The sequence below is a fragment of the Podarcis raffonei genome, chromosome 8 (assembly GCF_027172205.1).
Source record: "Podarcis raffonei isolate rPodRaf1 chromosome 8, rPodRaf1.pri, whole genome shotgun sequence".
Lineage (NCBI taxonomy): Eukaryota > Metazoa > Chordata > Lepidosauria > Squamata > Lacertidae > Podarcis > Podarcis raffonei.
The window spans coordinates 87,976,805-88,004,372 of record NC_070609.1 but is presented as its reverse complement, the minus strand read 5'-3'; the positions used below and the strand labels follow the sequence as shown (position 1 = coordinate 88,004,372).

General features: G+C 46.6%; 1 protein-coding gene across 2 annotated transcripts in view; it reads right to left on the bottom strand.

The window, feature by feature from the left end:
* ANTXR1 (ANTXR cell adhesion molecule 1) overlaps positions 1-27,568 on the bottom strand; it is a 125,297-nt gene that overhangs the window by 58,089 nt on the left and 39,640 nt on the right. The window contains exons 3-7 of one of the 2 annotated variants that reach the window (XM_053401379.1): positions 25,894-26,005; positions 23,941-24,001; positions 19,451-19,549; positions 10,812-10,881; positions 9,382-9,460 (exon numbers count right to left, since the gene is read on the bottom strand). In XM_053401379.1, coding sequence (XP_053257354.1) covers positions 9,382-9,460; positions 10,812-10,881; positions 19,451-19,549; positions 23,941-24,001; positions 25,894-26,005 — 421 coding nt within the window. The remainder of the gene's footprint in view (positions 1-9,381; positions 9,461-10,811; positions 10,882-19,450; positions 19,550-23,940; positions 24,002-25,893; positions 26,006-27,568) is intronic. The other variant, XM_053401380.1, reaches the window with a different exon arrangement.

Genomic DNA, 27,568 nt, shown 5'->3' with positions numbered 1-27,568 from the left:
ATAATGCAGTTTGTACTAACATGTGCAGCAGAAACATGCATGCAGGTGGGCGATAGGGTAAAGTTCTGCCCCATCTGGAATCCAGGACAGAACATAGATGCCTCCTGTAGATAAGAAAGGAAGGACATCACGAGGGGGACTTTTTACTGCTGAGTGTCCTCCAAATGTTTTTGACTACAACTCTCAGTATCTCCTAGCATGATCGTGCTAGCTGGGGCTGATGGGAGTTGTAGTCCAAAACATCTGGAGGGAACCAGGTTGGGGAAGTAACTAGCCAAATTCTTTGTCTGGAGATGGAATTTCGAGGTTCCCACTCAACGGCAAAGACAACCCCTTTATTTGATGCTCCCTTTAGTTGGAGGGGTGGCAATGAGCTGTTGCTGCCCAATTTTAGCACAGCTAAACAATAGTTTTCTTCATTGTTTTCTGTTGGCAGGCAAAACCTCAATAAACGGAGGTCTCTTATTTTGAAGCCTTGAGAAGAGCAACTTGGCATAGCTTCCACAGGGCAAATTTTTCTCTGCGGCATGGAAGTTGCTGTCTATCATTCATTTTATCACGTATATGTACAGGGTTTTAAAAATACATATAACTGAAACAATCTGGTCTAATAAAAAGGAAATTAAAACTCCCAGACTCTCTGCTGGTTTTAGACTCCAGCTTGCTTTGATCATCCAATGTTTTCTAGTTTCTGGAACAGCAGCCAAAGCAGACACGGGGGGAATCTCATAAAACAACTGCCATGCTTGAGACTGGGGATATAGCCTGACCTGCCTTTATCTACTTTGTTTGTGCTGCTCAAGAGTAGTAGACTTCATGGAAAACGATGCAGTGTGGAATAGAAAAATTTAATCAGGGCAGCAAGTTTGGTATGCTGGTGATTTTCAGTGGAAAATACTGCATCCGTTCTCAGTTCATCTATGGTCATGGTTCAAAGACTCCAAGTGCATGGCGGAATGCTTTCATGTGTTAAAAAACCATCAACTGCAGTGAACATCGAAAGCTAGAAGGGTTTTGTAGTCTAAACTTCTCCTAGAGAAGCTTAGTATGGCAAAAGATCCTAAGAACTGCCTGGTGGTATCTCCAACTGGACCAGAGTACTGCACGATCACATCTTACATGCATTTTACTTGCACAGTTTCAACCATAAGCAGTTGAAGGCAAGCTGGTTGGAACTGTCCAAGTTAAATCCAAGCAAGGCAGAGCTTAAAAGCTTGTACAGTGGTACCTCGGGTTACATACACTTCAGGTTACAGACTCCACTAACCCATAAATATTACCTCGGGTTAAGAACTTTGCTTCAAGATGAGAACAGAAATCGTGCAGCGGCGGCGCAGCGGCAGCAGGAGGCCCCATTAGCTAAAGTGGTGCTTCAGGTTAAGAACAGACCTCCAGAACGAATTAAGTTCTTAACCCGAGGTACCACTGTATTGTGCAGGCACCCAGCTCATAAGTAGCTTTTAAGCTCTCTGCCTTGCTTGGGAGGCAAGACCCCCTCAGTGTGCCGGCTCTGGGAGCGCCCCTCACCCACTAAGCTGCACAGGTATACATGCTTTTAAGTATACGCGATTTTGGTGTATACACAGAATTCTTGGAACCAACCCCCCATGCAATATGTGGCCGTACTCTATGGCAGAAGCAGAGGACAGGAGTGTTACCAGAATCCAAATAGTGCCAAAAATATCTTCCAAGTTCCCAGGACAAGACGGACAGAATGGCTTCAGTGAGAATGTGGAAGGAGCAGCACTGCTAAGCGATTCTGTTTAGGATGTGAAACCTTAAGAAAAACAAATATTTCTCCATCTCTGACTCGTGAGATTCTAGCTAGCTCTGCTCCCATGGTTTGCAGGGTTTAGTGGCAGCAGGTGGCCAAATGTGGCCTTGGCTGAGCCCCAGGACATTAAGAAAGTCCATGGCACTTAGACCCCGCTTCTGCTGGAGGACTGTGAGTCTTCCTTTAAAGAGAAGAAAGCAAGCCATTCCAATTCCTGAGAGACAAGCAGCAAAGCAAAACAAGCTGGCAAAACTTTAAAGCAATTTCTGGCCACTCCTGCCTTTCAAGTGTTCTTAGCCACTGAGCGAAATCATGGCTGGGACTGATGAGTACGGTGTTTTGCACCCCAGGCAATAGGAATCTTTGGGGTCCTAAAGAGCTGCTGCTTTTTCTGTTCTTCTCTTCCTCATTTTGAAGTCCGTAGAATCACCATAGTTCTAAATACCTCATTCCCATCTACCCCCCAATTGTTCCCTGAGGGCTCATCCACACTCCTGTTTGTCCCCTGTTTTATTCCATTTCTCCTTTGATTTCTAGGCAAATTTCTATGTACTGAGTTGAATAGGATCCAAAAGGCAGCAGTCTGATTGGTCCTAGAACAATAGGATTCAGAATGCAGCAGTCTGATTGGTCAAAGAACAATAGGGTCCAGAACGCAGCAGTCTGATTGGTCCACAGGAGCCATCCAATCCAGCTCCAGGTGGAAGTGAATCCGCAACCTGATTGGCCTACAGGTGAATCCCAGAATTAGCCAATCACGTGGAGCCCATTGTGTAAATAATGTATATAAAGCAGATATTCTGAGGGAACTTCCATTTCTCCTCACCATTATGAGCTGAATAAAGAGCATGAAATCCACTCTCAACTCTGAGTATATTTCAGTCTTTTTCTCTCCCCCCCCAACCTTCCCTGGGAAAACTCACTGTTTACTGCTAAATTGGAGCAAAAGCCAATCTACAGCAGAAAACGTGTTTATCCTCTTGGGTGCAAAGTTCCTAAATCTTCCACAGCCAGTTGGACATGAAGGGCAAGGTAGGAGATGATTAAATATTCAGCTTATATTTAATTTAAATTTGTTGTTTAAACTCTGCTCACAAGATGACTCTCCTTTGGAAAGCCAGCCTCATTCTGCACCTATACCTATAAACAGTCACAAGCAAAGGTTACTCACATTTGCTCGCTGGGCCTGGGACCCCAAGTCTTTTAACGTCCTAGCAGCACCCATCTGCCATACCCTGAGCCCATTCTTAAATCTTTGGCAGGCTGCAGATTTCTTATGCTAGCATTTTGGATATCCTTCTCCTACGCCCATCATTTTTTGTCTCCAGTTTGGAAGGAAAGTCGTGTATCAGTTCTGTAGCTCAATAAGTAGAATTCCTCAGCCAATGGCAGAAGGTTTTCCACCTTCTGCCAGCCGCCTTTGGCCACTGAGTCCTTTTGGCACATGGAATGGAAAAAGAATGTGGAGCTCCGTGAAGGGGATCCATTTGCCCTGCGTGGGCTCAGTCTGCCCTCCACCTCCCTTCTGGATCACTCAAAGCCAATGATCTCAGAGCAGGGTTTGGGACTAATCTCAAAACCCACACGGCGAGGAGAAAGGCTAATCATATTGCGCACTAACAAACAGCTAATGGAGGCCAGGCTTATGCGCCACTTGGGCAAGTGGGCTGGGCCCAAGAGCCAAATTCCTGGCACACTTCCAGCGTCCACACCTCTCAGCACCAGTTTTCCACCCCAGCTGACGGATTTTCGGCTCTTAAAGCACCTTGTGTTGGGGGAGTGCCCTGCAGCAGGATCCAGACCCCACAAGCATTGTATTTGAAATGCAATTTGTCTTCAACATGCTTGTGGCCTCACCCCAGCCGGATACCTTGCAGGATCCAGCAAAAAACCCTGCCTTACTTTATTTCAGCCAAGAACCTGAAAATGGCTAGATTTCTGTTTCAATCAAAAATTTAATCAGGTTTCACGAGCAAACCAAAATTCAGTCAGGGGAAAAAAGGAGCGCTACTTCTAGGATATAAAAAGTTTCCAAAACATTCTAAGCAGTGGAAACACGTACAAGGCTCTTGGCTATAAAATAAATCTCAGCCCTGCCCACTTTGATTGAAATACACATTTCATTCATTCTTTTCTTTGTTTTGCCAGACTGGACGTGCCTGTCTTTCGTCCAGAGAGGGACACTGTCCACGGGGGAGTGTTTGCGAAGCAACAGGCATCAGGAATTTATGGGCTGCCTGCGCCAACCCTAGCCCCAGATTTGTACTCCAGCAATAAAGTCAAATATTTCCCCGATTCGGGTCACAGGCAGGCCACTTTTTCTAGGCACTTGCTACTAAAACATCCTCTATCTGATGGGGTTGGGGCAGGGGAAACTGAACTCCCTACAGGGGGCAGCTTCAGGAGTCAGCAGTTATGGGCAGGTCTGGCCCAAGAGATTTTGGCACCTGAGGCAAACCACAAAATGGCGCCCCTCTCCCTGCCAGGAGAGTGAAGGGGAGAGTGAAGATCTACATCAGGAACAAGGGAGTGGGGGCGGGAATCAAATCAACCTTTACTTGATGATTGAAGAGGGAATCAAAGGCCGTCATGGAGGAGGCTGTCAATCACACCAGGCGGGCGCAGAGCCCAGGAGAGCCAAGAGGGCAGCCTCTGCCATTTCTTCCCTCAGAGTGGAAGGAGACCAGCAGTGCCTCCAATTCGCTGAGAGGCCTCTGTAGAGGTGGCATGGCGGGGGGCACTGCTGAGGAGATGGCAGATCTGGCCTCCAAGGAACAGTGGCGAGCAGTGAATTGTTTTGTAGGGGAAGAGTTAGGGCCAGAGGTGCCAGCTTGCGAGGGCAATAGTGGGGGCCCCGACATTGCATACATGAGCATCGCGCCTCCCTCCCTAAGCCAGGCAGAAGCCTCCTGGGCTTTGAGGAGGTGGCACCAGGCTCTAATACTTTAATACTCTAATTTACCAGGAACATTACGGGGACTGGTCTAGTCCCTGTGAGGGACGCAGGTGGTGCTGTGGGTTAAACCACAGAGCCTAGGACTTGCCAATCGGAAGGTCGGCAGTTCGAATCCCCGCAACAGGGTGAGCTCCAATTGCTCGGTCTTTGCTCCTGCCAACCTAGCAGTTCGAAAGCACGTCAAGTTCAAGTAGATAAATAGGTACCACTCCGGCGGGAAGGTAAACAGCGTTTCCGTGCTCTGCTCTGGTTCACCAGAAGCTGCTTAGTCATGCTGGCCACATGACCCGGAAGCTGTACGCCAGCTCCCTCGGCCAATAAAGCGAGATGAGCGCTGCAACCCCAGAGTCGGCCACGACTGGACCTAATGGTCAGGGGTCCCTTTACCTTTACTAGTCCCTGTAGTCCGCTGACAGCACACCATGGCCAAGGAGCTTGCTGCAGCTGTCACCGTCATTGAGGCAGTGGCAGCATCAGCAGGCAATGCAATCCTTGGAGGCTGGATCTGCTGCCCTATGGATTCTGCTGCCTGAGGCACTTGCCCCACCTTCCCTCATGGGTGGGCTGGCCCTGGCCTTGGGTACCTAGCAGGGAACAAATAATAGTCAACCATGCCTTAGCACACTGGTTTTTACCTGCTGCTTACTGTGTACTCTCTCTCCCCCACCCCAGTTGCTGGATGATCATTGTTTAATTGTTTGTTAATTGTGGTTCTGGCTTGCACCAATGGAAAGGCAGGGAAAGTGTTTTGCAACTCAGAAATCAGCAGCCACACTGGACATGTTGAAAAAGGATCCAAGTCAACCAAAAACCAAGAAAGAAGGGCCCAAAGGAGGGGGAAAGAGGCTCAGTTCAGGCTCCCTTGCCCTGGGAGTGATCCTGGCAGCCTAGAGACTGATTGATGAAGCCTCTCCAAACCACTGCATGTCCTGACTCATCACTTGGTAATCACTGCAATAAAATCTGCTGCTCCCTATGAAGGCTGAAAAGGAAGGAAACACAGCTGGAGCATCACAATACAGGCAGAATATTGTTTAAGGCAAAACCACATAATATCATGGCACCCAAGGAGACTTCTTACATAAGAGCTCTGGTGCATAATTCAAGCCTTCAGAGCTGCTCCTGCTGCTGCAAGGATCTACTTTATATAGTCTTTCTCATGCTGAATTCAGCTCCTAAGAGTTCAACAGGAGGGGGGGGGGAACCCTGCAGAAAACAGAAATTACACTAAGCTGCTTGGGAAAAAGAATCCAGGACTTTTAAATGAATATGGCTCAAGAACATAAGAAAAGCTTGCCGGATCAGGCCAATGGCCCATCAAGTCGAGCATCCTGTTCTCACAATGGCTGACCACAAGCAGGACCTGAGCATAAGATCCCTCTCCCCTCCTGCAGTTTCCAGCAACTGCTATTCAGAAGTATTGCTGTCTGTGACTGTGGAGCCAGAACATGACTGTCGTAGCCATTGATCGCCCTCTACTCCATGAATTTGCCTAATCCCCTTGTAAAGCCCTCAGTCCTGTATACAGTGGTACCTCGGGTTAAGTACTTAATTTGTTACGGAGGTCCGTACTTAACCTGGAACTGTTCTTAACCTGAAGCACCACTTTAGCTAATGGGGCCTCCTGCTGCTGCCGTGCCGCCGGAGCACAATTTCTGTTCTCATCCTGAAGCAAAGTTCTTAACCTGAAGCACTATTTCTGGGTTAGCGGAGTCTGTAACCTGAAGCGTATGTAACCTGAAGCGTATGTAACCCGAGGTACCACTGCACCTGAAGAAGCGTCTCCACCCCCATCGTTCAGCCGAGAGATCCAGTGCCAAGGGCCTTCTGGTGGTTCCCTCGCTGCGAGAAGTGAGGTTACAGGGAACCAGGCAGAGGGCCTTCTCAGTAGTGGCACCCGCCCTGTGGAACGACCTCCCATCAGATGTCAAGGCAATAAGCAGCTATCTTATCTTTAAAAGACATCTGAAGGCAGCCCTGTTTAGGGAAGTTTTTAATATTTAATGCTGTATTGTTTTTAACACTCGATTGGAAGCCGCCCAGAGTGGCTGGGGAGACTCAGCCAGATGGATGGGGTATAAATAATAAATTATTATTATTATTCAGTGGCATCGCTGCCTCCTGTGGCAGCAAGCTCTGTAGTTCAACTATGCGCAGCATGAATAAGGACTTTCTTTTATCTGCCCTGAATCATCTAGCATTCAGATTAGGCTCCTGTCTGAAACTCTGAAAAGCAGCTACTAGACGGACCAACAGTGTTATTTTGAACCACACTGAGACCTGCAGGTATAGGGTGGTATATAAATTCAATAAATCAATCACTTTCACTCCAGTCTCTTTCTTGATCTGTCACTGCCATCAGCAAATTAAGTGGTTAGGACTTTTCGCCCAGTGGCTGACATTTTACTGCCCCTTCACCTGGTTTGGAGAGATCCTTTTGTCATCAACAGAACTGGCCACCTCTCTGCTCTGTCCTTCCATTCACAATCAGAGGCCTCAGAACAGGAGGGCTTCTAGCCCCCGAGGCCTCAGAACAGGTGGGCTTCTAGCCCCCAAGTCCTTTAGCCAAAGGGAAACCAGTTCACACAAATGTACGACAGCCAGCTCACACCTCTAGCAGCGTTTCATGCTGCTAGAAGATTTTTTTCCCAAGGAAATGATGCGCAGAGGGCCCTTTTGACATCAAGGTACCAGCAAGGGCTTAAACTGAAAGTATTTAATATACTTTGGGAAAGGGAAAAAACGAGAGGAAATCGTACCACCTTGTTTTTGCAAGCACCGCAAAAAGTGACATGCATGGCAGCTTTGGAAACCAACATACATTAATCATGTCAAGGATCCTGGTGACTCCAGGCTATTTTGCTGGTTGCGTTTCAAAGAGGAAGATGACGACACACCCACACACACACCAATTTTCTTTAATCCCCACACATCAGCGTTTGGGGACTGCAGCTCCCTAAGCTGCCCACAAATGTATTATATAACTTAGCTTCTTGTTTTGAGAATCCATGTGACAACATGCACCAGTTTTGTCTGAGAGATTCAGAAAGGGACAAGGAATGAGCTTTGCCTGTACAAAACCCTCTGGGAGCAATCTGGCCACCCTCACTTGGGCGAAACACCCAATAATTTCAAGGGAAGTTCTGCTTGGTAACTGCTTGACCACATCGGCTTGCAGTTGGCCCGGACCGTGCAGGATACTTAATTTCTTGGCCAGCATCTAAGACGGTTTCCAGCCAAAATGCGTAATGTACAGGATGATGATTGTACAGATGGGACCAAAGGAGGGTGGGAAGATGGCTGGCCAGTGGGGAGGAAGGGCAGGGAGGGAGACAAGCACGATTCTTTTCTTACCAGCAATGTCTGGTGCCTCTTGGGACTCCAAGGCAGGTCAACACGAGGTGGAGCTAAAGCCAATGGCAATCAGGGGCAACTAATTCCAGGTTTGTCCCCACCGACCCCTTCTCTGCTGAGGGTAACTGAGAGTGTCACAGAATCCTGGAATTGTAGAGCTGGAAGGGGGGCCAGAAGGTCATCTAGGCCAACCCCCCTGCAGTGCAGGAACCACAGTTAAATCATCTCTGGCAGGTGGCCATCCAACCTCTGCTTAGAAACCAATGAAGGAGTGTCCACCACCTTCTGAGGGAGTCCGTTTCACTGTTGAACAGCTCTTATCCTCAAAAAGTTATTCCTAATGTTTAGCTGGAATCTCATTTCTTGTAATTTGATTCTGAAAGATAGAAGCTAACAGGCAGGGCTGCCCCCTGGGTGGGCTCTAAGAAGGCAGACAGATGGGGCTGGCTGAGGGCAGACAAAACTTGGTGAGGTAGTGCCCAATTATTATCATCATCATCTTGTTGTTGTTGTTGTTACGTTCCTCCTAGGAGCTTGAGGTGGCATACATGGTTCTCCCTCCTCCCATTTTACCCTCCCAACACCCCTGTGAGGCAGGCTCCACTGAGAGATGGTGACTGTCACCCAGGAAGATTTATGGCTTAGTCTGGTCTCCAAGGCGATAGCCCAGTACTCTAACCACTACACCACACTGGCTCTCGGACCAGTCTTGATTCTCCTCAACACTCCTTGCCTCCCCAGATAAGCCTTGCTGCAGATATCCTCTAGCACATCTAGTCCAGTGACCAAGAGCTCACTGAAGCAGGGGCTCACAGAATCAAAGGATGGTAGAGTTGGAAGGGACCCCAAGGGTCATCTAGTCCAACCCCCTGCAGTGCAAGAATGACAGCTAAAGTGGCTGTTTCGAGGGAGGGGGTTCCCAAAAGGACCCAGCTGAAGCTGCCAGACCAACCCTTCCCTAAACTGCTCTGCAAATTAAGCAGCACACTCCTATGCACAGAAGACCCATCAAATTCAACTGGTCTTACTCCCAGGAAAGTGCATCTAGGACTTCAGCCTAGAAGGGTTATATTACATAAGCAGGAGCAAATGTCACTGAACAATGAAAGCATCAAAAGGCAAACTTGCCAGATTTCAGCCGTTATCATCTCTCCCCTTGCATTTAACACCTGTGTCTAAGACATGCAGTCCAGGCAGCCCACATTCCCACTCAAGTCAACAGTAGCCAAAGCAGAGCCATTGCTCTCGATGCTCCCTTAGCGATACCCAAGGATGGATTTCTAAGCTGGTCACTTACACAGTGTGTGCTGGATATGATGACGGAGCTCGAGATGAAGCTGAGCCCATCGTTCATGCTGACCTGGAGAGCGGCTTCCCTAGAAAAAGGGAGGGAGGGCGAGAGTCATTACCCAAACCGGGCACGGACTTACAATCCCCCTAGCTCATGAAAATGTGATGTTGCGGGTTTGGAGGGCGGGGTCAGTCTGGATGATGCCCTGAGTCCCTTCCAACTCTTGAAATCCTGTCTCTGTGGGAGCAGGCGGCATGAGGGCAACTTTTGGCTGTCTGGTTAAGCACCATGATTTAAAGAAGTGGCTCTGTGCCCTAGAGCACATGGGTGGGTCTTGCACCCGCCCTCCAGCTGGGCAGACTCAGGCATCATCGCCAAGAACGTGCCATTGGATGCAATGTCGCAAGCGGCCCCAGCCCACCCGCTCGCTTGCCCATCATTTGGGAACTGAGGAAAGACTCGCCCCATCTGCCTGGATTCAAGAATGAACACATTTATTTGCAGATAGACATTACAAAAAAAAACCAACAACACTGAGAGTTTCCAGTTCAGTCTCATCACAAGGAAGCAGATTTAATTTACCATATTTTTCACTCCATAAGATGCACCTGACCATAAGACGCACCTAGTTTTTAGAGGGGGAATGCAAGGAAGAAAAATTCTTTAAAGGGAGTGCTGAGCAGAGCCTGTATGCACCCCAGGCTCTGCTCAGCGCTCCCTTTCACGAGCCGTGAGGAGTGTGTGTGCGGCGCTTGCAGGCTTTTCCCCGAGGAGGGAGAAGGGCAGCCCTCTGTCCCTTCCCCCACCTCCCGCAAAAGCCAGGGACAGCCGTGCGAAGCCTCCTCAGGGCAGTGGGATAAAGGCTCCCTGTGCCCTAAAGAGGTTTCGTGCAGCTAAGCCAGCAGCTAGAACAGCAAGAGGGAGTGCTGCGCAGCGATCCCTTTCAGTGTTCTGGCTTCTGGGATAGCCACGCAGCCTGCATTCGCTCTATAAGACGCACAAACATTTCCCCTTACTTTTTAGGAGGGGAAAAATGCATCTTACAGAGCGAAAAATATGGCAAGTTTTTGACCCAGAAACTTCCTATCACTTGAGGAGTACAAAGCTCTACTCTAAGACAACTGCAAAGAAGCAAAAGGGGACGGTGGCAGCTGCGCTGAGAGAGAGGTTGTCCTGCCTCTGCAGACGTGGAGCTGCAGGTCTGCTTTGGGTAGCCCAGTTAGCCTAATTTCAGCATCAATGGCACCAACTTCAGCCGAAGGTGCAAAAGGAATCCTAACAAGCCCACAAAATAAAAGGTTTTATTAAAAAGGGAATAAGGCTGCCATAGAAAAAAGAAAACCTTACCCCTAAATCTCGAGGTTTCTAATGAAAACATGCATAACAGAAGAAAGACAGAAAGAGGTAAGAGCCGTCCCACATTCTAACAAACCTACATGCCAACTTCTCGCAGCACAGGTGCAGGGCAGAGCAGGTAGGTGTCCTCCACCTTGAATGGTTTCTCATCTGAAAAGAGAAGCAGAAAAGGCATGTGAGCGCATGTGAGTTGGGCAGAACAACGTTTGCAGGTGGCAACTAAAGTGGGGGCGACTGTATTTGTTTTACCAAAGATCATGCTTACAGTGCTCTGCAACAGTGCTTTTTTTTTGCAGTTTACAGCAAACTGAAATAGACATATTCTCCCCCCCCCAGCTATGTATCGCCAGTTATATACCCATTTCCACCCAAACCTGGGTCCTCCTGTGCTATACAGCACAGCAAGCAAAATCCTCAATAAGATATAGAAAGCAGGGGTAGACATCTCTGCTTAGGCTCACATACAAACCTCACATAGAAGACAAATACAGTGGTACCTCGGGTTAAATACTTAATTCATTCCGGAGGTCTGTTCTTAACCTGAAACTGTTCTTAACCTGAAGCACCACTTTAGCTAATGGGGCCTCCCGCTCCCGCTGCATGATTTCTGTTCTCACCCTGAAGCAAAGTTCTTAACCTGAGGTACTATTTCTGGGTTAGTGGAGTCTGTAACCTGAAGCATATGTAACCTGAAGTGGACGCTCGGGTTGCAAACGTGATCCGTGTGGGATGCACGTTTGCAACCTGTGTCTGTGCATGCGCAGGTTGTGATTTGGCACTTCTAAACATGCGCAAAGCGCAATTTCGTGCTTTTGTGCATGTGCGACTGCTGAAACCCGGAAGTAACCCGTTCTGGTTTCGGCGATCCATAACCCGAAAAAACACAACCTGAAGCGGCTGTAACCCGAAGTATGACTACAATGAAGAACAGCAGCACTGGGGAGATACTGAGGGACCTATTGGGAGTGAACATGGACCACTGCACGGGGACAAACAAAAAAGGATGCCTTCACCTCGGTGTGGCTCCCTTTCATTACATACACAGCCCAACAAGACAACAACCTAACCCACACACTGACAGAAGACAAATTAATATGGCTGATTTGACCCAACATCCCCCTTCCCCTCCACCCACAAACAAAACTCACTGCAACCACCTGAATGCAAGTAGCCATGCTCCGGGCTCTCCAAACTCTCCCCACAACCTCACAATGCCTATGGCAGAAGCATCTCACACTGAATGTACCTGACCTGCAGATAGGACTCTATGAACTGAAAACAGAGACGGTATAGGTACCTTTGTTATCCATGAAAATCTTTCAATAAAAAACTTTTTTTAAAAAAAGTCCTGTTTCTATGGAAGGTTAATCTCACCATGGATGGCAATGGTACTGAAATAAGTCTGTTATTGCCCATAGAGAAATGGGCAATAAATCAAGTCTTGAAAGATAAATAAGACCAAAAAAGGAAATGAATTACTCCGAGACATTGTAATATAGAGGAAATACCGCTTAACAGAAAGCGGAGCAGATAGTTGTTCGCATTGACCAATGGTTTTAAATAATCATATACATAATAAATTATATTTATATATAATTTATAAATAAGTAATTTCACCAGCAGATGGAAATTCGGAAGTCCCTCTTTTGTAATTTTTGCTAATGTTTCTCTGTTTCTTCTTTCTTTGTTTTTTTCCCCTTTCTCTTTTTCTCGATTTCCTCCTTCTCTTGCTTTGTATCTTGTGTAACTGTAATCTTATTGTATGATAGGAAAACCTCAATAAAAATCATATGGGGGGGAAGAAAGATCAGAAAAGATAGGGATCACTGGTTCTTGCAACCACTGATAAAATTTTTGCCACTTCTAATGTTCTAGCATTTGTCCGGTCTTCCAATAGGAACCTGATATAGTGAGCCTCTGATTTTCCCAGGAAAGGTACCAGCAAGGGTAGTATCAGTTCAGCCCTGGCTCGCTCGTATTTCACACAGTGCAGCAAAATATGTTTTTTAGAATCGATGTCTTGAGCACACGAGTAAAGTCTGTCCTGGCAGGGAATTAATGTTTTATTATGTTTTTATATATGTTGGAAGCTGCCCAGAGTGGCTGGGGCAACCCAGTCAGATGTGCAGGGTATAAAGAGCAAAATTATTATTATGGACTAGGACATCCCTATTTTCATCGGAGAAATGTTGGAGGGTATGTAACCAGATGTCCATAGGAAGCCTGAAGGCAGAACCTGCGGGTTCCAGCAACTAGTAGCCATCAATTGCCCTCTCCTCCATTAATTGGTCTGATCTTCTTTTTAAGCCATTGGTGTTAGTGGCCATCACGGTCTCCTGAAGGGAGTTCCTAAGCCCTGCATGAAGGAGGACTTCATTTTATCTGCCAGGAATCTTCCAAAATTCAGTTTCATTAATTCCAGTGTTATGAGGAATTCACTTTTTTCGTGCTATGCATAATTTTAGAAACATCTATCATTTCACCTCTTACTCGCCTTTCCTCTGAACACGGCTTCCATTTTGAAAGGGTCCCTCAGAGAGAGCCAGCATTGCACAGTGGTTCATGTGTTTGACTAAGACCTAAGTCAGCATTGGTCAGTTTTGACCATTTTAAAGCAAAATCCAGCTGCTGCAGAAAAACCTAAGCTAGGTTGTAGAACCATCTTCAGCTGAGCTGAAGGGATCATAGCATCTTTTTAACCTTTTGGCCTTGACAATCTTATTTGATTATTTTAGACAATTCCAAAGAACAGCCTTAATCCCACTTTAGCCCCAAAGCCTGCTTTTCATTTCCTCTTGAGTTAGGCCGACAAGGTCTTTTCTTTGAGTTACTCAACATGCTTATGCAGGAACCCAAAGCATCTTGTAGTAAACAATGCTGGCGACTGACTGCAAGGAGACCAGCTGGGCTGGAGTCTGGATGAGTTTGGCATTTCTGCTCCCAGGCATAACAAGGTTGGCTCAGCATTCCCAGTTTATTCCCAGTAACCTCAGGAAAAGCCCTCAGAGAAACATAACATCTCGCAACAGTCATTTTGGCTTTCTTTGCTCAGAATATTTTCCCCATTACTTTTCTCAATGTCAACAATACTTAACACAACCTTGCAAGTTACTAGTCCACAATGTTGGGGTTTTGTTTTGTTTTTTTATACCTAGTCCACCAGCCAAGCCCAGTTATGTTAGAAACTTCTGGCATAAAAGGGACGACTTCATTTCACTCACTTCATTTTTAAGAGTCACTCAGCAACAGTGATGTAGTGACTGCAGGGTCAGACTAGAACCTGGGAGGAGGCTAGGATTCAAATCCTCACTCAGCCATGAAGCTCATGAGGTGACCCTGGGGCCCAGTCAGTGCCTCTCAGCCTAGCCTACCTCACAGGATTGTTGTGGGAATTAAATGCACAACCATTACCTCCTCATTCAGTCCCCACAACCACCCTTTGAAGCAGTTTAGGCTGAGAGAAGCAATGAGCTCACTTGCCCAAGTGAGCTCCATGTCCAAGTGGGGATTCGAACTCTGGTCTTGCAGGGCCTTGCTGACATTCTAACCACTACCAGACCCTCTAAGTGTCCCTATTTTCAAGGGACACCCCTGATTTAGAGAAACCATCCTGGTTTCTGATTTGATCCTGGAATGTCCCATTTGTCCGTAGGATGTCCCTTATTTTCATTGGAGAATTTTTTTTTATTGTTTAATGTTTTGTTATGTTTTTATATATGTTGGAAGCTGCCCAGAGTGGCTGGGGCAAGCCAGTAAGATGGGTGGGGTACAAATAGTAGAATTATCATTATGGAATGGAACGTCCCTATTTTCATCAGAGAAATGTCAGAGGGTATGTACTACACCACGCTGTCTTTGTAAGATGTAGCTGAACATCACCCCAAGGTCTCTAGTTTATCCTTCTCTTAGCTTAGTTCAGCCTTCCCCAGCCCAAAAGTCCAGTTGTTCTGCACCACTGCATCCCATCAGCCCCAGTATCCTACGGCCACACAGCCTGGGGCTGGTGGAAACATCTGGAGGGGACCAGGTTGGGGTCCCTTAGCCAGCCTCTTTTATCCATGCCATGATTCAAGGTCTTGTGCTTTCACTTCCTGAAAAGATTTTGTAAGGTTCTCTTTGCCTTCCCCACAATAAATCTGCACATCCTTTGTAGTCTGGCATTCCCAAGGGAATGCAAGTTTAGCTGGCAAGTGGGGAGGGCTCGCTTTTTGCTTGATCATCAGTTGCTGCTTCATCACAAAATACATCCTTCGGCTGTTCCCCTCCTCCCCTCTGCAGCACAAACAAAAACTGGTGTCCACCATTCCGTCCGACTGCTCCCTGGAAAGATGCATTTGAAACTGGGATACCAAATTTGAAAAAGTAATTAGACAGCGATGAGCCTCACTGAAGAGTAATTGCCCCAAATCTGGATCTTGACATCGAGGGAATTCTCCTTTTCTACCTATATTTTGTCCTTGCCACTAACACCAAACAGATGCCTGTGGGAAACTTGCAAGGAGGATTTGAGAACAAAAGCACTCTCTCCTCCCGTGGCTTTCAACAACCAGTATCTGGAACCATTACTGCTTCCTGAGATGGAGGCAGATCATGCCTAGTAGCCACGGACAGACTCCATGAATGCTCATGGGAAGCCTGCAAGCTGGACTTGAGTTCAACACCACTGCAGTCCCAAACAACTGCACTCCACTTTCTACATAGGAACCATCCATTAACTCCCACTCTCTGCTTCCTGCTTCTGAACCAGTTACTGATCCGTAAAAGAACCTCTCTATTCCATGGGACGCGGGTGGCGCTGTGGGTAAAACCTCAGCTCCTAGGACTTGCCGATCGCATGGTCGGCGGTTCGAATCCCCGCGGCGGGGTGCGCTCCCGTTGCTCGGTCCCAGCGCCTGCCAACCTAGCAGTTCGAAAGCACCCCCGGGTGCAAGTAGATAAATAGGGACCGCTTACTAGTGGGAAGGTAAACGGCGTTTTCGTGTGCGGCTCTGCCTCGCCAGGGTAGCTTCGTCACGCTAGCCACGTGACCCAGAAGTGTCTGCGGACAGCGCTGGCTCCCGGCCTATAGAGTGAGATGAGCGCACAACCCTAGAGTCTGTCAAGACTGGCCCGTACGGGCAGGGGTACCTTTACCTTTACCTTTATTCCATGACTACTAATTTCACTCAAGAGTCCTTGGTTAGGGAACTGAGCTAACGGTTTTGTCATTGTGTGTTTTAATTTTGTGTTGTTTTTATAGTTAAACTTAAAAGCCAATTAGGCACATAAGTGGCATATAAATCAATAATAAATAACAATTGTCCATGTGAACCACTTGAAAACAAGTCAAACTACTTGCACCCTTGGGTTATTTTTATTTATTATTGGAGAGAACCCTAAGTGTGGCTGGTTTTATGTGTCATACTGTAGTCAATTTAGGGATTGTGCACTTTGAATCTTTACATATCATCTGCTTCCTTGCCAGTGGATCTTCAGTCATGCAACCCTCGGAAATATTCACACCATCCAGAAATGTTTGCTTATTCTGGCGCAGACGTTTTTCCAACTCTCACTATGGTGGCAGCATGGAATATTTCCTCCAACAAAAGAGCCCCTTTAAAAAAAACACACACCCTGAAGTTTATTTTGTGGGGAAGTCAGAATGCAGTCGGAGAGACAGTGCTGGATTCTCCAAGCCAGAAAAATCGCCTGCTCAGGAGCCCAGCGAATGGGAAAGAAGTGTTTTGCTCATGCTGTAATGAAAACCAGGCCGGAATCGTGCTATTATTTCCCTGCTCTGCATCGAAGCATTCAGAGAGCCAAAGCAACTTACGACAGCCTTGGGTTGTGAGTGGGTGGAGGGACACGGGGCTGGAGACGAATGAATAATATAGGCAGTTATGTCACAGGGTCAGCTGTTTGTGTAGACAGTGAAAAAGGCTGGGGCAAAAAAATATATATATCATTCTCTCTAATGGACCGTTCTGTCGTGCTTAAGCTTTTTAAATTGACAGCAGATGCTTCATCTTCAACTTGGGATAAAATTCCACGTGGAAGAAAGAAGGTGGATCTATGTTTTTCCAGCCACCCCCACCCCTTTCTCTCTCACACACACACCTGGAATTGTAAATGTTACAAAGTGGGCTCTCTCCCTTACCAAGAACTTCACAGAATCACATAGTTGGGAGTCAGAAGGGACACCAAGTGTCATCTAGTCCAACGCCTGCAGTGAAGGAATCACAGCTCAAGAATCCCTGACAGGCGGCAACTCAATCCGTCTTTAAAAACCTTCCGTGAAGGAGAGTCCACCACCTTCCGACATAGTCGGCTGCTGAACAGCTCATACCACCAGAAAGTTCTTCCTCATGTTGAGTCGGAATCTGTTTTCTTCTCTTTTGACTCCACTGATTAGGGCTGTCCCCTCTGGAGTGGCAGAAAACAAGCTTGCTCCATCTTCCATGGGACAGCCCTTCAGGTGTCTGAAGAACGCTATCATGTGACCTCCAATCTTCTCTTCTGCACCCAACTCCCTCAACCTTTCCTCAGAAAGACCCTGTTTCATCTTGGTCACCCCTCCTCTGAGCATCTTCCAGGTGGTCAATCTCCTTCTTGAACTGGGCAGAGGACTCCAGGCAGGGTCTGACCATGGCAGAATTGAGTGGTACGATGACTTCCTTTGGATTCACTACATGGGTGAACGCTGTGGCTTTTAGAAAACCTCCCCATTGCTCTCCCACTGGTCTAACTGAAGCAGGAATGGCTTGCTGGCTTTGCCTTATCTGCCTCTGGCACCACGAGAAGCTGCACCAAAAGAAGCATCAAGAATGTGATGTGACCTACATACGGCTCCCATCAGGTCCTAATTGATTCAGCTCAGCTTTTAAAGCCGGCAGCAGCCAAGAGTCACATCACTGCCTCAAGAATGCAGGAATGGAGAGGGAGTTCCAAGTTTAAGACTTGAAGGCAGCTCTGTGTCAAACTGTACTAATTTACACTAGGGAAAGGACTCCGTCCAACATCTTCACAAAGGAGATGCGGACATTTTTCTGGAAGAAATCTAAGAAGGTTACGCTGCCTTTCCCTACTGTAAAAATATGTGGCTCTAGATTTAGCTCAATGGTTCCCAAACTTTTTTTTTGCCCTACCCCCGGTTCCATAAATTCATCGCCACTGCCCCCCACCCTATAAAAAGCATTATTCAGAATAGCAGTCTGCACAACCCATTAAAGAAGATAATAACCTCCCAAAATTCAAAACACTAACAATTAATTGCATATCTATTCAAAATGCACTGAAAATGATTATGTTTAATTAATTCAACAGAACTGGTGAACTTGATCCAGTAAGACCAGCTTTTCAAAGTCTCTAATAGTCCTTTACACCTCCAGTTTCCCCTCCTGCCCCCACTTGCTTCTTAGCACCACTCCCAGGGAAATCCCAGCGCCTCCCAGGGGACAATACTGCCCAATTCGGGAACCACTGATTTAGACCTAGATTCCTTTTGTTGTATCTTTATAATATTATATTTTATATTCAAGGCATGTGATTCCCCTGACCTGGCTGTTCTGAGTCTGACCCCAAAACCAGAAGTTTCTCGTTTGCTTGTCAGAAAAAGCTTCTACATAATATGATGAATCTGAAGTTCCTGGTTCAGTCGTTGGTTACCATGAGAGCTTACTTTAACACAAAATGCCACTTATTATTGTCTGTTTCAGTAACTTATGTCCTCCTTGCCTTCCCACTCAAGCAAACTCAAAGCAACTCACATGATAAAACATGACACGAATGAATCCAGTATAAAACCCCAGCCTAACAACAGCTCAGAGCCTTTTCCCTAGAAGGCAGCAAGTGAAGCAGGCCAACTCAGGAGGCTGATTTTGAGTGCTGTGGAGGGGCTTCAGACTGTTAGCTATTTAATTTATTGTTGCCATGGTAAAGGAGAGGTGCTTGTGGGGTTTCCTGCCTCGGATGCCAAAATAACTTGATTAGCCTTGGATCTTTATTGTCCCTTGTCATGTGAGGAGATGGAAAGCAGGGTAGCATCTACTTCTCTGTCTCAGGGGGCCAGATACATGAGACTCATTTACACCTCAAACACCCCGCTGCTGCCCCCTTGCCTCCTAGGGAATCCCACAGCACTCCAGGGGTGTCACTGCTCACTTTGGGAGATACTGCTGCAACCTAACACCATCCCTGCCTCTCCTGGAGATGGACAGGGGGTTGGACTCGATGGCCCTTGTGGTCTATTCCAACTCTATGATTCTATGACAACATCTGCTATGCTCCTTGACCAGGAGAAGAAGAAGAAGAAGAAGAGGAGGAGGAGGAGGAGGAGGAGGAGGAGGAGGAGGAGGAGGAGGAGGAGGAGTTTGGATTTGATATCCCGCTTTATCACTACCCAAAGGAGTCACAAAGCGGCTAACATTCTCCTTTCCCTTCCTCCCCCACAACAAACACTCTGTGAGGGGAGTGGGGCTGAGAGACTTCAGAGAAGTGTGACTGACCCAAGGTCACCCAGCAGCTGCATGTGGAGGAGCGGGGACGTGAACCCAGTTCACCAGAATACGAGTCTACCGCTCTTAACCACTGCACCACACTGGCTCTCAACACAGGAGCTCTCCTGCTGTCTACAAGGGTTTCCCAAAGCGAAGGGGCAAACATCATGGAAGTGGACAGCAAGCCAAGCCCAGCAGCATTAGCCAACTGAGCATGCAGACAGAGAGGAGAGCGAACTACTCACTGAGAGTGACCGTCTCGTTGATCCTGAAGCTGCAGAGGACGCGGTCGACATTGCGAGCGTGGCGGAAGCCGTTCCCCGTCACAACCACTTGGAATGACTCTGGAAAGACAGAGAATTACTGGTTCTCCTCCCCACATCTAATAAAGGCACCACATCCTCTCTCTTTTTCGAAACATTTTTTTTTTTTACTTTTAAATATAAAATGCAGCAATACAAAATATACTTTCCATCACAACTCAAGTCAAAGAAGATTCAAATCAACCTTATACAGTGGTACCTCTGGTTGCGAACGGGATCCATTCCGGAGCCCTGTTTGCAACATGAGCAGAACGCAACCCCCATCTGCGCATGCGCGGGTTGCGATTCGCCGCTTCTGCGCATGTGAGTAACATCATTCTGAGTGTCTGAGCATGCGTGAGCGGCGAAACCCGGAAGAAACCCGTTCTGTTACTTCTGGGTTGCCGCAGGACGCAACCTGAAAAGACGTAACCTGAACCGAACGTAACAAGAGGTATGACTATAGAACTAAAAATGCTTAGAATCCCCCCCCCCTCACCAAAAATAAATAAATAAACAGGAGTTACATCTTGATCATTTCCCTCATCTTTTGCCTCACATAAGAGGAGCCTGCAGGATCAGGCCAACGGCCCATCTAGTCCAACATCCTGTTCCCACAGTGGCCGACCAGATGCTTGGGGGCTTGTCAACATCATTCTGAAACCCTTCTAGCTCTCTGGGTGCCTCCATGCTCCCCAAGGCAGAACATCTGATGTATTACTAAGGAGAAAAAGAAAAAGCAACCACCGTACATCTCCAGGCCTCCTCCGCCTTCCAAAAGAAACTGACCCTGTAAAAGGATTCTTGGGGAGAGTCTGCAAAGGACAGACAGTTGGGCAAATCCCACACAGGACAGGATCAGCGGCAACTACAACAGGAACACTACACAGCCTTCTAGGACCAGGTGCCAAACTTTCATAGAATAATAGAATTGAAGAGTTGGAAGGGACGCCAAGGGCTATCTAGTCCAACCCCCTGCAATGCAGGAATCCTGCCCACAGCTGTCCCTGGGTGGGCTCAAACCACCAACCTTCTGGTTAACAGCCAGACGCAATGACCCACTGTGCCACTGGTATCAGGTGTTGCTAAGCTACAATTGCCATCGCCCCATACCACTGCCCAGACCAGCTGATGAGAGCTGGGGTCCAACCATATCTGGAAGTTGCCAGGTTCCCCTCCCCTGCCTTATATTATTATTATTATTATTATTATTATTATTATTATTATTATTATTATTTAATAATCTTTATTGGTTTAAAATACAGACATAAACATAAAAGATCGTTAACAGCAGAAACAAAGAAGAAAAAGGAAAGGAAAAAAGTCAAGATGAAAAAAGAAAAGAAAAAACTGTGTACAAAAAGAAACTGCATCTTCTCAAATAACAATTAAATAAAAATTATGGATCTAAAACTTCCAATCGTTCTCATTATACTATTTATGCTGTCATTGTTTTCTTGCACAGCTTTATGTTATATCATATTATTTTCATATAATCCAAAAAAAAAAATTATTACGTTTTTTTACTTACAGGTATCATTCAAGTTCTGCTAGTATAGTATTATTTCCAGTTACAGATAGGTAGCCGTGTTGGTCTGCCATAGTCAAAACAAAAATTTTTTTTCCTTCCAGTAGCACCTTAAAGACCAACTAAGTTAGTTCTTGGTATGAGCTTTCGTGTGCATGCACACTTGGTATCTGAAGAAGTGTGCATGCACACGAAAGCTCATACCAAGAACTAACTTAGTTGGTCTTTAAGGTGCTACTGGAAGGAAAAAATTTTTTTGTTTTGACTATAGTATTATTTGTACAGCATAGTCTAAAATATTCCTTAAATATTCTCCATTCTCCATCTACTTTCTGATTTAAAGCTCCTCTAACTCTTCCCATCAGTTCTGCTAGTTGCAAGTACTCTATCATAAGTATCTGCCACTCTGTTATTGTTGGTGTTGTTTTGCTTTTCCAGTTTCTCGCCACAGTATTCTAGCTGCCGTAATTGCATACATGAACAATGGTCTTATGTTTTTTAAAATTTCTGTTGGTAATATACCTAGTAGAAAAATCTCTGGTCTTTTTTTAAGGGTAAGTTATATTAAAAGGAGGGACGCGGGTGGCGCTGTGGGTTAAACCACAGAGCCTAGGACTTGCCGATCAGAAGGTCGGCGGTTCGAATCCCCGCAACAGGGTGAGGTCGCGTTGCTCAGTCCCTGCTCCTGCCAACCTAGCAGCTCAAAAGCACGTCAAAGTGCAAGTAGATAAATGGGTACTACTCCGGCGGGAAGGTAAACAGCGTTTCCATGCGCTGCTCTGGTTCGCCAGGAGCAGCTTAGTCATGCTGGCAACATGACCCAGAAGCTGTACGCCGGCTCCCTCGGCCAGTAAAGCGAGGTGAGCTCTGCAATCCCAGAGTTGGTCATGACTGGATCTAATGGTCAGGGGTCCCTTTATCTTTACCTATATTAAAAGGAAAAGGCCTAAGACACATGCAAGGAAAGTTTTCTAACCAGATTCCACTTTGCAGTCGTGGCCGTCAGTGTGTGCAAGAGTGCTCGTAAACTAGAACAAACAGGCGATGGGGAGAGCGAACTGTTATCGCTTCAAACTCTTCTGCAGGAAAAGTGACCCTGGTTTCTGCTGAATCAACTGTTTCGCTGGCTCTTAGCGTGGATGCCGCCCACTCACTGCCTCTCCCAGCGCACGCCTCGAGGGGGGCTCCTGCACTGTAGCGGTGCAAAGCACACAAGTCAACTCAGGAATCTGGGCTGTGCTCCAAGCCACAATTTCTTTCATCCCAAAAGGATCAGCTGCACACCAGGCCAGGCCAATCCATCCCTGCAGGCTGGTGAGCTCATCAGGGGAAGAGGCAATGCAGCAAAAAGGTGGAAGGTAAGCACCAGCCGGGACGGGGGAGAAAAATCCTCGCCGTTGGCCATGTCTGTCTGTGTACAAGTTTCTCAGAAGGGTGGTGGGTGCTCCTTGGGGCAGGGGAGGAGGAAAGCTGCAAGGCCTCAAGGCAGGACCCTTTTAGTCAGGGTGTGTGCATCAGGTGATCAGTGCCAGCCAATCACTTCAAAGCACTGGCGGAAGCACCTTGAATCCAAATCACTACCTCCAGTGCCCTTGGCTGAACGAGGAAGTTCCTGATGCTCCCAGCAGCGATCAGCTGATGGACACTAACAGTGGCTCTGGCTCTGGGTGTAGCTCAGTGTGTAGAGACCAGGAGCAGGGCCTTCTCTGCAGTGGCACACCCCGGCTGTGGAGGAACTCCCTTGCTGGGGAGCAACCGCTTGGGCAGAAGCAGGATTTGCTTATTTATTTGACGTATTTACAGTTCAACCACATATTATGCACAATGAACTTGAACGATTTCAACTAGCGCGGATGAAAGCCAGCTGGTTGAAACTGCGCAAAAAGTTTAAAAGTACATAAGGTTAAAAAGTACTTTTTATTCTTCAATAAAGAATTAAATATATATATGTGGAAAGCAGCAAAGCTCCTTTTGTGCTGGGTTTTCTCAGCTTTGAAGCTCTCCAAGGCTCTGTGATGCTCTCAGACGAGCTCTGGGAACTCGGACTGCGCCTCAAGTTCTCACGAGAGCATACAAGTACCAGTTCAGGAGCATCTCAGAGCCTGGTACGCAAGGCAAGGCCCATTCAGCACGCCAGCTCCAGAAGGCAAGAATAATTGTGCAGGGCCAGTTCCAATGAGGTTTGTTTGGTTATATTTATTTTTGCGCCATCACCAGAACGTAACCTTTGCGCAAGTTGCCATTGTACTGGATAGCACCTTTCAGGCAGATCTCACAAAGGAGATCACATAAAAGGTAATTACACAAATAAACACCCACAAAGATTTTAAAGGAGTGACTTTCTTGGGGCTCTTCACGTGCCTACGTTCTCAAAGGGAAAAGTCACAACAAGGCGATTTCCCCTGTCAATATTCACACAGAAAATCTCCTGCTACAGATCAGTCTTCTGTGGTAGGATCGCATCCCTGATGAAATGCTTCACCTCCTAGGCTTTGCCAAGTTGAGCATCTAAACCATCCTTTCCTCATGTCCAGGAGATCTCTGCAATACACCACAAAGCCCTTTATCTTGCCAAACATGGGCTAAGACTCTTGCATGAGAAAGACAGCTGACAAACAGCTATTCTTAAACCTTACAGACAATAAGTGAGATTTCACAGCCCTTCTGGCCTAAATGAAAAGATTGAAATACATTCCGAATACAAATCCCATCAAGATCACTCCATAGAAGCAGACATAAAACAAATGGAATTTTCTAGCATTCCCAGCCAAGCTCTGTCTGGAAAATTTCCCAAGGAGAGCCAAAAGATGGCCGACTCCGGCATCTGCCTTCCCTCAGGGAACGACGAGGAAGAAACACGGTTATATGTAGCAACGAATGCTGGAAGAATCAGCTTTAAACTCACCTCCTGCACATATACTAGAAGGTTCCGCAGCCAAGATTTCAATGCATGATTTCTTCAAAATCTAGCAGGCATAGGAGAAAAAAAAGAAATAAATAAAATCGCAGCAAAATGCCTCAGTAACCTTCAGATACAGGGTGTGCTGCCCTTTTATAGCTTTCCACGACCTGGTGCCCTTCAGATGCTTGGCCTACAAATCCCATGTATTCCAGAACATCTGGAGAGCACCCGGTTGAGGAACGCTGCTCTCGTAGCACAATAAAATGATACTGGGGCTAAGGAAACAGCACCCCAGAAATGTTTTATTACATATAAATGGTCAACATTTCAAGAAGAGCCTGCTAGATCAGACCAGTGGCCCATCGGTCCAGCCTCCTGTTCCCACAGTGGCCAAAATGATGCCTATGGGAAGCCCACAAGGAGGGTTCAAGCACAAGAGCCCTATCCCCTCCTGTGGTTTCTAGAAACTGCTGTTCAGAACCATTGCTGTCTCCAACTGTGGAGGCAGAGCAGAGCTATCCTGGCTAGTAGCCATTGATAGCCCTCTCTCCCGTGAACTTGTCCAATCCTCTTTTAAAGCCATTCAGGTTGGCGCCCATCACTGCCTCCTGTTGCAGCAAGTGTCATAGTTTAACAATACCAAACTAAAACATACTTCTTTTTTAACTTCTCCGACGCCTACACTGCAACTCTCAAATTCCCAAATGTGTATATTAGGGAAAAATTTGCCCACAGATGCATAGCTGTCAACGTTTTCCCTTTTTTAAGGGAAATTCCCTAATTCCAAATAGCATTTTCCCTTAAAAAAAGGGGAAAGTTGACAGCTATGATATGTGGCTATAACTCACACATATGTAGTATAATAGGAGCGCGGGTGGTGCTGTGGGTTAAACCACAGAGCCTAGGACTTGCTGATCAGAAGGTCGGCGGTTCGAATCCCCGTGACGGGGTGAGCTCCCGTTGCTCAGTCCCTGCTCCTGCCAACCTAGCAATTCAAAAGCACGTCTAAGCGCAAGTAGATAAATAGGTACCGCTCCGGTGGGAAGGTAAATGGCGTTTCCGTGCGCTGCTCTGGTTCACTTAGTCATGCTGGCCACATGACCTGGAAGCTATACGCCGGCTCCCTTGGCCAATAAAGCGAGATGAGCGCCGCAACCCCAGAGTCGGTCACGACTGGACCTAATGGTCAGGGGTCCCTTTACCCTTTATGTAGTATAATAAAGAAAGGTAAATGTAAAGGTACCCCTGACCGTTAGGTCCAGTCGCAGATGAGTCTGGGGTTGCGGAGCTCATCTCGCTCTGTAGGCTGAGGGAGCTGGCATTTGTCCGCAGACAGCTTCCGAGTCATGTGGCCAGCATGACTAAGCCGCTTCTGGCAAGCCAGAGCAGCGCATGGAAATGCCGTTTACCTTCCTGCCATTGCGGGGATTCGAACCACCAATCTTCTGATCAACAAGCCCTAGGCTCTGTTGTTTAGACCACAGCACCACCCGCGTCCCTTATAATAAGGAAAACCACATGCAAAAATGTGCATATTGGAAGCATTCTGCATCAAAATGCTAACAATTTTTCATGAGGATTTTTTTTTAAATTACAAACTTTCGCTGATATGCGGTAAACTTAATGTAAGACTGGAAACATTAGAAACTGGAGAAGCCCAAATTGAACGTAAGTATGACTGAGGAAAGGTGTCAGGTGTGGGATGGCGAGGACCAGAGTGGGGTCCCTATTTTGGCTGGGGAAAGTTATCTAGGCCCCCTTGATTTTTGGCAGGGTGGGGGAGAAGCGCAAATAAATTCTGTGTTAAAAAATCAGAGATATTTCAGCATGGGGAAATTGTCCATTTCTAGTACGCTGCTTTCACACCTGCCTGCAAAAGAGATGCAGATGGAACCACAGGCTCTTTAAAAGTCTGTACAGATTGTTGAAAAGAGGTTTCGGGGCTCATACAAGTACCAGGGATTCAGGAACCGAAGAGAAGCAGATTCTTCTAAGCAACTGACACCTCAGGAATAAAAGTGAAGCTTGGAAGAGGAGAGTAGAGGAAGTGTCTAGAGGTGAGCAGGAACTGCCAGAGATAAGAGAGAGTAAGAGGGAGGGAGAGAGAGAATAAGGAAGCATTTCTGGAAATTAGACTAGTGATAAAAGAGTGCAAAACTGAAAGGGGGGGGGGGAAAGAGACCACTAATCTTCAACACAATATCCAAAATTCATACTTTTGTATGTAAGCATAAAAGCTTCTAGATTCAAATGTTGAATTTTAGATTTCAAAATTATCGTATTTATTTATATGCTGACTTTCCCCCAATCTGGGACTCAAGGTGACTCACACAGATAAAACAGAAAAAGCTAAAAATATAGAAAGGGAAATCATTAAAATGTAATTAAACACTGATAGAAATTAAAATAATATTGACACGATCCATTAAAAACACAGATAACAATAAAAATACTGCAGTGCCAGCTCTTTCCTCAAAAAGTCAGTTTCCCAATGCCTGTAGGAACAAGAAGGGATTCCCCTGCTGGCAGAAGGAGAGCCAGCAGGGAGCCAGTCTGGCTTCTCCAGGGAGGGAGTTCCAGAGTCTGGGAGCAGCCACCGAGAAGGCCCTGTCCCTACCAAGTGTGCCTGAGAGGGTGGGTGGCAGGACTGAAAGAAGGGTCTCCCCTGAAGATCTGAAAACCCAGGCAGGTCCAAATGAGGGAATACAATCTTTCAGATACCCTGGACCTAAGCTGCATACGGTTTTATAGGCCTTAATCAGGACTTTGAATTTTAGATTTCAAAATTCAGAGCATGCTTTCAGTTTGGAGGCAAATTGCCCAGATCTCCCATTTTATAACCCGAAATTTGAGAAAAACCAGTTTTTTAAACATCGAAATTCTACATTTTCAGAATTGACTAAAGTTGTTTGTTCGCTAGGCAGTTAGACATCGCTTAAGATGTCATAACCAGGCTTGACATGAAAGCTCCTGGGATTGAGTATCCACTTCCAAGGCAAACAAGCATTGGGAAACAAAGGCAGCGGGAATTAATGCCAATATTTTAAATAAATGAAAAAATGATAGACACCATTCACTCCTCTCTTGGTTATTTTAAGATGATAAAGAATAAGAGAGAAAAACCCTGCTTCCACCCATCTAAAAATGAGCCTGGTGGGGATTTTGGAGCTTTGCTTGGTCTGTAATGAGAATATTGTCATAATAGGGATTAGGCGGGGAATGGAAACCCTCTCCCACAAAAGCCCCCGGACTTGCAATTTGTCAGGCTTAATCCACTCTGAGGAGGATCCTGTGCCTGCCAATTTCATTCACTTCTGCCAAAATGGGTGTGTGTGGGGGGGGGTAAAGCCATTTTTAAATTCCCCATAAGAGTGAATGTGAGCTTCATTTTGCTCAGAACCCAAATCACAGACTGAGGCAGAGGGAACACAGAGCAAAAGGATTTGAATGTTTTTTAAAAGCACAGACCCAAAGCGAATATTGGGGGCCATGCTAGTGGTTAGAGGGTTGGACTACTAGGACTTGGGAGAGACCAGGGTTCAAATCTGCTGGGGGCCAGACACTGCCTTGCCTACCTTGCCGGGTTGTTGTGGGGGCAAACCAATGCTATTTTTCTAGAAAAAGGGGTTCT